Source organism: Rhipicephalus microplus, chromosome 6, assembly GCF_043290135.1.
Source record: "Rhipicephalus microplus isolate Deutch F79 chromosome 6, USDA_Rmic, whole genome shotgun sequence".
NCBI classification, from domain to species: Eukaryota; Metazoa; Arthropoda; class Arachnida; order Ixodida; family Ixodidae; genus Rhipicephalus; species Rhipicephalus microplus.
Genome location: NC_134705.1, coordinates 101,014,170 through 101,025,720, shown reverse-complemented (window position 1 = coordinate 101,025,720; position 11,551 = coordinate 101,014,170). Strand labels below are relative to the sequence as shown.

Here is an 11,551-nt window from a genome sequence, read left to right as displayed (position 1 = left end):
TCTTAGTCAACGTGCTTTTTAGGATGCTTGTTCGACCCTATCGATTATCGGGTGCTTCTGGGAGAGCAGTCGCTCCTTCGGATATACAGTATATAAAGCGTGACCAAAACGACCCGAGGCACGAACGGCAACGCCGCCGACTTCCGATATTTTTCGTTTTGACTGTCAATCAATCTACCCACATCCGCCGCTTAGATGTGCGGCTCCCCCTGTGTCAACTATACTTCTCGGCGTTCCGCCTTAAGAGTTTGCCCACCATTTGGCTACAATACTGGTAAGGCATAAAAATAGTTTGTAAGTAAGGCTACGACAATTTACCCGTGATCGATATTGTCAGTTTCGAATGAAAGGGCACTAGAACTTGCTTAAGATGAAAAAAATTCTTCATTGATCTCGCTACAATTGTCATAAATATGTAACTGTTATTTAGCTAGAAGAACAATTCCTATGTCTACCACCACTGATTTTGTTTCGAAATTTATATCCACACCGGAAGAAATGGCGCACCAAATTCATGCCAAATTCGTTTATTTCGTGATCTGCTCGAGCATTTTGTGCATTCTCCAGGGCAGGTTCTCAATCCAGAAATCCTTGACAAACGCCGGCATGAGTTTGCCCATCAAGTGTGCCACCGTGTTGACCACCTCTCCGGCGCCCTCTACCTTGATGTCCATGGACTCTATCCACTTAGGTGACACCCTGACTGGTTTGAGTGCCACCTTGCCGCCCTCTTCCACAACGTCGAAGCCGATGCAGATCTTGACGTGATTCGCCTGGGTGCCCAAGAGACCACTCTTGCCACCACAGTACTTCCAGGGAATGGACATCTTAACCGGGGCCTGCGAGCCCATGCTGGTGTCGACGTGCGGCTTTCCGTTTTTGCAGTACACTCGTACAGTGCCGTATCGCTTGAGATAAGACAGGCCGCTGAGCGTCATGTCACCGACTGTGAATCCGGCGAGCACTTCGTTGTGTTTCGTGGCCTCGTTAGGACCGGGGAATGAGTACTCGTTGGGAATCTTGGCGAGAAACTGATCAACCAGCTCTTCCCAGTCTTCATCCGGAATTTGACATTTTTCTGTGAAAGTGCACAAAATAGTAATCATATGCGTGTTTTAGGCATAATTATCACTATACAAGTGATGCTGTAAGAACCTCAAACAAACAGGCTGCTTCAGCGAGTAGGGTCTTTCACGGCTAGCTACTTATTGTACACCAAACACTTTGCTAACATATCTGAGCTGAATGGCACGTGGCCACATTTTTTTTACATGAAAATAGTTTCAACAAGCGTGAGATGAATGGTTATTTGTGGGTATACTCGAAGGGTAGAATTTTATTTAGTACATTTCTGAGGCATGTTGACAGCAAAAGCAGACACAGAAATAATGACACCAAGAAACGCTTAATTAGCAAAAAAGAACTATATTTCAGTTAGGCGCTTTATTTTCAACCATGCAAAGAGTTTTCGTTACTGGCACTACAACCTGTACACCTTTTGCGCTACCAAGTGTATTGACAAAATACTGCAACCCCAATGTCAGCTTCAAGAGGGACGTCTCTTGCTTGTCCTTTTTTCTGAAGAGCAAATATGAGCTCCTTATGATCACTCGTGTGTTTACACTGAGGGCCGCATGATTGCATTTCAGAACTTTTGGGCACAGGCCAGGATAGTCGACACTTACCCGGAATGGCGACCACAGTTGCCGCTAGAAAGCACACAAACAAGGTAGCCAGATGAGTGGACACCATTTTCATTTCCGAAATCCTGAAATAAAATAGTCCAGTCTATTATTTTACTACATTTTAGTCGAACGAAGCGTCAGCCGGCTCGAATATTTAGCAAATGCATTATTTCTTTGTAGCTTTTGGAATATAAACTGAAATGTACGTTCTGTCCTCAATTTTGAAGAAAGTAAACTTGTTCAGAGAATCAAGCGCTGCAGCTGAGCGCTTGGTATAAATACTTGTATTGTTGATTCTCGGCATGTTTGGAAGTGCGCGGTCTGTTTTCAGTTACTCGTGTTCTGTGTAAATTTCATTTAAATTTTGTTCGTGACCATTGTATATTTACTGAACTGCTTTGTACTACTTGCCCTGTACTAGCGCAATAAACATACAGCAAAAACAATGCTCAAGCACCGTGCAGTAGCAAGGGATGTTCATATATTCACTGTCATTTCTGGCGTTATTGAACTTCATAGGATATAATTTCGATCATTTCTTTCTGATATTAGGAAGATGTCTTAGTGCTTTTCACTTCCAGTTTTTTCGTTAATACGTCTAAGTTTGTCAACTACAACTTTACACTGCATGTCACAACACACCGGCTGACAGTGTAAGGCGTGCATTTTCACAGTGTTCCGTTTGTCGATATCATTTTAAAGTAGGTCTGTAAAATCCAGGGTAACAAAAAATTCACATGTCTTAGCAAAGATTTGTTCTGTACACATTTTGATAAATGTAAAATATCTATGCAGAAGATCACACCGCAGTGGTCAATTGGTTATGGTGCTCAAATGCTGAATCACAATATCGCGGGATTGAGGAGTGACTGCGGCTGCCGAACTTGGTTGTGGGTGAAACGCTGAAGGCCCGTCCGCGGAAATTTAGGAGCGCAATAAAGAATTTCCGCCTGAAGAAATTTTCGTCGCCCTTCGCTACGAGGTCTCGCATAAAAATACCAATTTTTTAATATGTAAATGCTAACCTGAAATACTTTAGCTGTATAGCACAGTGGCTCTTATGAAGATCAGTCCCACTGCTACAGATTAGGCTATAACCTCGACTAAAAAACCTGAAAAACATATACCCTTACCTCGGGCGATTTCGCTGTAGCGCACCGAAAACAGGGCTGTGTAGACACACTCCGTGCGCAGCAATAACCGGCTGAACAGGAGAGCTTGTCTCTGTTACTCGCAGTTATCACTTATATACCCGGGAAACCGCGTGACTATATTTAGAAAAAGAAACATCAGAAGTGCCTACGCGGAAGGTTATCCGAAAGCCCGCCGCCCCTAAATCCAAACGCTAATGGTCCGTTCGGCACGGCTGCTGCGACCAACCGTGCCATTATGGATGACATCCGGAGTGACCTTTGGTAGAGGCTGGCAAGGACGTGCGAGCAAGACGTTGCGTAGAGGCGCCTTTCATTCCAATCACGTAATATTTGAGAAGCGATCCTAACAACGCTCTCAAACCGCAACAAAACAACTCCCCCAAGGTCACACGGGTCGAGTACAAAAAGTACAGTAGAGATATCTTTAGGCCATCATCGTTTCAACAACATGGATCGGTGTGTCGGCGAGTGAGATGTAATCACTGCAGTTATCTTAAGTAACGTGACGAGATACCTATAGTGTTTGCTTTTCTCGTGTTTACTCTATACAAAAGGCTGAAACTTAAACGGTGTGCCAATTGTTACTGTACGCGTGCATGCGTAATCAAAAGTGCAGCCGTCTCGTCGCTCCAAGGTGACCTGATGGAGTCGCTGATTGTACGCATCAACTTTCGCTGCCTTTTTCCTACACTTTATGTGCTGGTAGTAATAATAAGTAATGCAACAGCGTTTCCCTTCGGTGATACATTTAACCTAAAAACTGTTTCGTTTTGTTGCCACATGAGTCTGAGGAGCTCCTTTAGTTTTTCACCCTCTATAGTCAACGTTATTTATGAGTGGTGTCGTCCAAACAGTTCCTACAGAAGAGCTATAGGCTTGACACCGCTTAGATTTCATTTCATCTAAACTACAGATAACATATTGAGCCGAAATTACGGAAACTTCCATCTTATCAACACCCGCTGCTTACGTCAGAGTTTAAAACCACTTGAATAACATCGCTTCACTCATCCTTGCTGCCATTATGAAGAAGACTTGCGTAGAGGCAACCAAAACGTCTTTTTCGGACAATTTGTCCTGGTTAGTCCGCTTTTTTTTAAATCATCTTTTTACTTCCTTACCAAACAGCCTTACGTGAAAATGTCGGGTTCATCAAATTAGTACATGTAGGTATACATCAAGACGAACACTCTGGCGAAATCAATGAAAGCACCCAGATAGTGCATGAAGACTCACAATCTACCAGTGATGAATATCATTGATTTGTCGGGTTTAACGTCTCAAAACCACCATATGATTATTAGAGACGCCGTAGTGGAGGGCTCTGGAAATTTCGACCACCTGTGGTTCCTTAACGTGCACCCATATCTGAGCACACGGGCCTACAACATTTCCGCCTCTACCAGTGATGAATATGACTTTGTCGCGGAAGAAATCTTCATTTTCAGAAATAGACTTTTAATCATACCACAAAATGAAAACACACTTTATTCTTTAAATTGATAAGTTTTTCGGTTACATAACACAGGTTGTCAAGATAACGTGCAGCGATGCCGCTGTTTTATTGTAACTTGAAATATATGGTTCCCCTTTCGCGCACGCGCAAAGCTCACGGATTGCATCTATGGTATGGCTAACCAGAACTATTGCTGACTACCAGTGCTTTGGGCTCAATGAGGCGCCCGTGCACGCACTCCTCGTGGCCACCGCCACTGCCAAATCCAGCGATAAATTGACTTTGCCGGCACCATCTATTCCAGGTAGCGCATAGCTCGGACGCACAAACGTCGTCCAAAACTTGAGCTGGGATTCTCTTCACATTTTGGATGCACAAGAAAATTCAATATGAATGAAAATAATACTTGCTCTACTTTTAATCAAGAAGATGAGAGAGGGTTGGAAAAAAGAAAGCTGACAAGCAGTTTGGCTAGCTTCGGTACTCCAAATATACATCTGACATAAAATTACAGCTCAGAGTCTGCGCTTAGACCCGCCGTGGTGGTCTAGTGGCTAAGGTACTCGGCTGCTGACTCGCAGGTCGCGGGATTGAATCCCGGATGCGGTGGCTGCATTTCCGATGGAGGCGGAAATGTTGTGGGCCCGTGTGCTCAGATTTGGGTGCACGTTAAAGAACTCCAGGTGGTAAAAATTTCCGGAGTCCTCCACTACGGCGTCTCTCATAATCATATGGTGGTTTTGGGACTTTAAACCCCACAGATCAATCAATCAGAGTCTGCGCTTATCCTTGTCGTTTTTACTATTATTTCCCTGCGTAAAAAGGATTATAGCCAAACAATGGCCAATATTCTACTTCGTCTAAAAAGCTCAGTTCTTTTTCTGGTTGTATCGGGTTGTACTTCAAGGTGACTACGTTGTGATTTAGCGCAATACCGGAGAGGCGTAGTTCTTTTCTGTCATCTATAATTTATTTAGGCAACATTTACTATAGAGGGTGCACTTGAGCTGTTTAGCTTTGCAAAAGTCAGTACCGGCATCGAATGTAGCGTTTCGTGTATATGCGTTTTAATGTTGATCGTTTGAAAAAGAAGAAAGCCACTGCAAACACGAAAATTATAAGTCAACAGGACAACCTGTGGTGACGCAACCTTGCAGCTAAGGAACTTTTTTGTTGTTAGTACACACGCAGCTTGTACTTAATTCGAATTCAGCGAATAAGCCTTCTCCCAGTAAGTGACAATAGCAATGAGTCACCTTGTGTTTGCATTGAACACGTTGAAAAAACCCATTTCATGTAAAATGTAGCTTGGCTTTGTTTGCGGAGTTGGCCAACTTGTTTACTTTTCTCCAAACGCTCCATCACCGTTGTGGGAACTATAAATAGCTTCACTTTCCTCGTAGCGTACCACAAAGTATTCGACTACCCTCTTCAGTCACGAATTAAAATAGACTCTCAAAAACACGTGAAATTGGTGTCAGACAATTCTTAGGTGCTCAGCACAACATTCCAAGAAAGGAATTGAAGGAATGCGTTGTTTTTTGTGATTTTTCGTGTTTAAATTTAATTAGTGCTTCAATTATTATGTTACTACTCTGCCACCAGTCAGGTTCAATATTTGTATAAATAGAATCAAATATTTGATCGGAAATGCGTGCAGACCTTTTTTGGTTGTTTTCATTGCGAGTGCATTAACAAATTACTTTTTACATTGGTCTTGAAACATGGCACGTTGAACGATCGCCGAACATGGTAATGTCTCTAGCAAAGTCAAAATCGGCAGCAGTGTGAAGCAAAATGAAATTAATTGAGTAATATCTATTCCCTAAGGAAGCCTGCAGATTTGAAGAATCACGCAATATGTGATGCAACTCCGACGTTCGTCGACGCAATCATGCACGCCGTGACTGAAGGGGCTGCTTTGTGAAGCTGCGAGGCATACCACGCATGTCATGTATAGACTGTTCTTTGCGAGACTCTTGCAACTTCGCATTTGCACACTAATCAATCAAAAGAGCCTCTTTTTAGATAGAGGCACTATACAAGCGTATAAGCGCAGTTCCTTACGCAGCCGTTGTGAGTGGCAACACTGCAGAAAGCTAGAAAGTACCTTCCAAGCAACCAGGTTCTCTATCTCAGCTACTATTCAGGCATATGACAACCGGAAGGTTGTCGGTGCAAATATTTTTTTTACCCTCAGGGACTGGCACTGTCGTGTTACCGACAGGCTGTCTCACGTGCACAATCAATTCTAAACTCACAAATTGATCACGAGCAAAAAAAAATACGCACGGAACACGTTCGCTATGTTCAGCGCCTGTGTCATGCGTGATTTCTGGTGCTCGTCCCTTTCTGCTCTTAGAATTATTGATCATGTGTTAGCAATCCTTCCGAACTACTAAGGTTGTCACATGCAACCGTGTAAATTGTTGCATGTGGCTACATGTTTTCCTTCTTTTTTTCTGGCAGACCATGGTAATAAACCCGTCCTTTCATCGTTTCATGTCTAGCACCACCACAAACGCATATGCCCCAGGTAAATTCAGCGGTTAGGTAGTCTGTGCTAATACATGGTTTGGGGCAGCATACCTAAATATGAAGGCAGGGTTACGACGGACAATGGAACAAAGCACTCTGTGTTGTAATTTCTGTTCTGCATCTTGCCCTACCGCAGCTTTCGAATTTAGGTGATCGAATGTCTACTCGTTGCAGTAGCTCGCTGTTGCACTCCTGCTGAGCTTGAGGACGTGGTTGCGATCAACTTGTGTAATATTTCCACATCGGTGAAAAATAACTGCAAATACACCTGTTTTATGTGTACGGTAAAAACTCAGAGGTGGTCTCAAAGATTTTACGGGTTCCCCCTACGACGTGCCGCCACAAAATCCTATTCGCTTAGTATCGTAAGGCATAATCATTTCCTCTGATCCAGTATTCATCTAATCTAGCGCTTCATGAAGTACTCAAAGCTGAATTATGCGACATCTGCGTGCAGGCGCTGTAATATGTTCCTGCTATAGTAAAAAGATCACACATAATATAGACACTATCATGACAGCACGAGGAATTCGACTGGTTGTATCTTTTTTGCTTGTGCTGTTTTCACGTTGGGAAACATGGCATACAGTAGAAGCAATGCCAATCAGACCAAAGAGAGCTCCGAGCAGGTGGTGTGCAAGGTTAAGTTTGCGTTGTCCCATTTTAAATAGCGGTGATTACTCATCTTGACCAACTTCCTATGAACTACGGGAAAATGAAGTTATCAAATGCTGATGACGAACAAACTAGGGCCTCCTAGAATTGAGAACATTATTACCAGACATCTTAAAAAAATTCTTTGGCATAATGAATTTATGCAAAATAGATCTCCCCAACTCAGTTAAAAAAATCAAGCAAATAATTATTTCCTTTGTTTTAAAGTGTTTTGCTCCGTTACGTAAACGCTTTGTAATATATACTGTAGAATCTTGTTAACTAATACTGCCACGTTTGTACAACAATGCTGTTCCTTTTAGTTTCTTTCTTTATTTTTCTCTCAAAGCTAAAGAAGTATTTTTTTCTTGTTGTGTTATTGTTGCATAGAAGTGCTATTGCAGGTACGTAAACTCTGAATAACACACCGCTCTGCTGCAACTGCTTTCTAGGTGATGTAGTCTAGTCAGGCACCTTTCGGACCTTTTGCTGTGTCCCTAGGACAATTGTATATTGTTTTGAATGAAGTCTGAGTGAAATTATTTCTTCATAACTACACGCGATCTTCCTCAGGCGAAATTATATGTTTCGTTTTTGCCTACTGCTAAAAACGTGCTAGATGAGACTAAAATTTTGTTAACCGGAGGTGTCGCTGGAGCCGACATTTTCACATGTGTTGCTGTTTTCATGAAGGGAGTTCTAAAGGTCCAAGTACTCTTGCCATTAAGTGGCCGTGTTTCAGATGGCTGGATCATTCGACAAAATATGCCTCCAGTGGCACCCCTCGTTCAAGAGCATAGTGGCACCTTTTGGCTCACATTCACAGAAGAGCAGTAAACATATTAAAGACGACAGTCTTTCTTGGGGACCTTTGACGCAAAATCTTTGATCTGTCTGTCTGTCTTTCTCTCTCTACATTTGTCTGTTTGTCCACTTTTAACGGCACCGGGTTCTTGAAACGGCCGACCCCATCCGCAGCGCCCACCAAAGTTGCTCAAGATTTCGCGTTCATACTTGTGAAATTGTCAATTATAAGCAATTATTGCACAAGTCTGCGGCACCGTAACGACACGTTTGTGTTCTCCATGTGCATCTTTTACTAGAAAAGGCATACATGAGTAATTTTAAGGACCGTAGCGCTGATCACGCTGCACTGAACATGCAACGCTTGTACGAAAAGGTGAGTGTTTCCAACACTTTGCTAAGACGTGATGGTGGTGGCACCTACCCATCGCCTTGCGTTCTGCACCTTATCACCACTGAGACGAGTGCACACACCCGTCTCAGAGCCACGTGCTTCGTTTTCCAAGAACACTGCCAGGTGGCGCTCATGTCTCACGTGGGACGTGACTTGATGCGCTCGTTTGCCTCCGCTGAACGTTCGAGGCACTCTAACGCAGCACCTCCAAAATACCATTCTCCAATTTTCTTGCGCAGAACATTAAATAAATTGTTCGCTCTCTCCGCACGCAAAACTATAAAGTTTCGATGACATTTGCTGATTGCATGCAGATACGGGGCTATTTTTTTCATTTCTTCCGATTATCACACTGAATTTTCATTTTTAATAGCCAGTTATCAAAACCTAAGGATTTTATGTGCATGACTTTACGCTCTATTGGCCTGGTTACAATAGCTCCCATATGCAAAGACGAGCTAGTAAGGAGAGATGTACCGCGTTCACAAGCACAACATTGTTGATTCTTTTGTCACTTCACTAGTATGATTTGTTTACATTTTTGTTTCCGTTTTAACCCCTTCACTAATTCTCTCTCCTTGTTTCGTTGGTGGCCTCAAGTGGCACCTCACGAAAGATTGATAATTCATAGATTGCGCCCACCTGTTCTGGTTGCATTCTCTCAGTGCTTCTGTTAGGGTGCCCCCTACACCTATGCAGCGCAACATTCCGCAACATATTCCATGCCATATATGTCAGAGTACACAGGAAAAAATTGGTTTAACTTGTTTCTTCTGATCCGTGTTTTATTATGGCAAATGATCATAGTCATGTGACATGCACATACACGCCTATACTAATATTCGCCATTGCATAACCGCAATTGGTCAAGGATGATGACAGCGCCTATGCTATATGCGAGACGCCATTAGTTACCCGCGGCATGCTTGTAATGTTGCAGCAATTGGCAGTCTTCCCTGGATGAATTCTTCTATTGCAATAACACACTATCGTTTCGCATGGTCAGCTGTAAACCCTCGAACACCAGAAATGATTAATTGCGTGCACCGAATAAAACGGATCTCTACAACGAATGCTCGGTTTCGACATGCGTAACGAACGGCGACGAAACTAACCACGTGTCTTTTGAAAACGGGTAATTATAAACAAGCATAAGAAGGCATGACAACAATGGAGGCCATGGAAGGTGGTGCAGTGATGAGATTAGTAGACACAGGAGCCGAGAAGCGAGAATAATTTTTCGTTTAGATTCTTCCGGGGTCTCTTCGCTTGGCCATTCACTTTTGCAACCTTCGGTGTGTGATTCCTTTTGTTGTCTTTCTTTTGTCGGCGGCTTTATCCTGCTCATCGCCTATGGTCCTTGAAACAATTGATGGAACATCCTGGTTATAATTCAATACACGCGTGTAACATTACGTTCATGCATCTCCTTTAAAAAGGTGTTTGAAATGGTTGGTGTGAATAGCAACGTATACTTACGTCCGTACTATTGCAGCAGCAGATGTACAGGGTGTGTCACGATAGTTGCTGCCATAGTGTAAAAAAAGATTGAAGGAGACACCAAATAGTACCGAAAGAAAAATACAATAATCTAAGTAGGCTTCGTGGCTAACAATGTTACCCGTTTAAAATATAAAATTCTTTTGGGTGTGAACGCGCTTCTGTGAAACATGACTGATGCTGCGGAAATTTATGTATGTTGTATATTATTTTGATTTGCAATAGTATATTCGCGCCTGAGTAACTTTTTCTCGGTGTTCTAAAAGTACTTCAAGTGCTGAACGCGCCTGCATTCATGTTAAATTTCGTAACCGTTTAGGCCCTGGATTTGTCAAGTGACGCCATACCGCAAGGAGTGCCCTAGCAAGTCAGTAACGAAACCAAAATGGCTAATTATTAGGCAACCATTTCTTCCTTGATCCCCTTTGTGATTGACACCATTGTTGTGGAAGTATTGTTCAGCGGGGAGCCACGAGGAATTAAAGACGCCTGACCAATCTTATGAGTGTCGCCCAAATGAAAAAGCCGAATGCGAAAGTACCCTTTTTTATATGTTTCAAGGGCTTCGACAATGCAAGAGGTTGACTTAGAACGTGTGTTTTTAGGAAGTAGGTGGAAAAAAGAAGCCATTTCATCATTACCTGAACCCAGCGGACTCACAACCTAATTTCACAACGTGTATGTAAATCTATAAAACAATTGGCTCAATTTAGAGTTTGTGGTCTTTGCGGTTACGAACCATTGAAAAAAAAGGACTAGCAAAAACTATCACAGCATGGCACGCAGGGAATGACGATGAGCGGGGCGAGGCTTCGGAGGGTTTTACCGGTAAACCGTGAATCCTCCGTCGGTGCATTCATTCGTCTGTCTTCCTGTCTACCTTTTTGCCCCTAAAGCCACTAACGCCATCTAGTGATATTTCTACCAAGAGCTTATACACACAATGTCATTTATTGAGCAATCGATCAGCTAGACGTGGCTATATACAAAAATAATTTCGCAAGAGTCCCCGTACCTTGGCAATTTACGTTATGCGCAGCATGCGGAGGGAAGGTTAGCCTGTCGCCAATATTTTACTGAGCTACAAGCCATGAAGTGACGCTAAACATACGTACAACTGTCACGCGCAAAGACATATGTCAAGAGTTGCAGATGTTTATATAACCAGTTGTTTCCATTTGCGCAATGATGGCATTAGGAACTTGCGTACTAGCAACACCAGAAGCTACAGTATGAAGCGCTGATGTGCGCGAGGATGCTTGCCCTAGACACTAATACAAAAATAAACTTCAGGGCATCGCACCTAACCACAATTAACATGATACACTTTTTGTTGGGCGTACGTAACGAGCCCACGTACGCAATA

The 11,551-nt window shown here is 42.9% G+C and overlaps 1 protein-coding gene across 1 annotated transcript; it reads right to left on the bottom strand.

Moving 5' to 3' along the window:
• Positions 1-511: 511 nt before the first annotated feature.
• LOC119168509 (uncharacterized) lies at positions 512-2,955 on the bottom strand. Its single transcript, XM_037419911.2, has 3 exons — positions 2,819-2,955; positions 1,686-1,768; positions 512-1,078 (listed from the first exon to the last, which is right to left on the bottom strand). Exons 2-3 carry the CDS (start codon positions 1,756-1,758, stop codon positions 528-530), a joined length of 624 nt encoding a protein of 207 aa, XP_037275808.2. The 5' UTR covers positions 1,759-1,768; positions 2,819-2,955; the 3' UTR covers positions 512-527.
• Positions 2,956-11,551: the final 8,596 nt, after the last annotated feature.

Excerpts from the sequence above, each read along its gene's own strand:
- LOC119168509 (XM_037419911.2), bottom strand. The coding sequence starts at position 1,758 with ATGAAAATGGTGTCCACTCATCTGGCTACCTTGTTTGTGTGCTTTCTA. Across the intron at positions 1,079-1,685 it reads AACTGTGGTCGCCATTCCGG|AAAAATGTCAAATTCCGGAT; the intron begins GTAAGTGTCGAC and ends GCACTTTCACAG.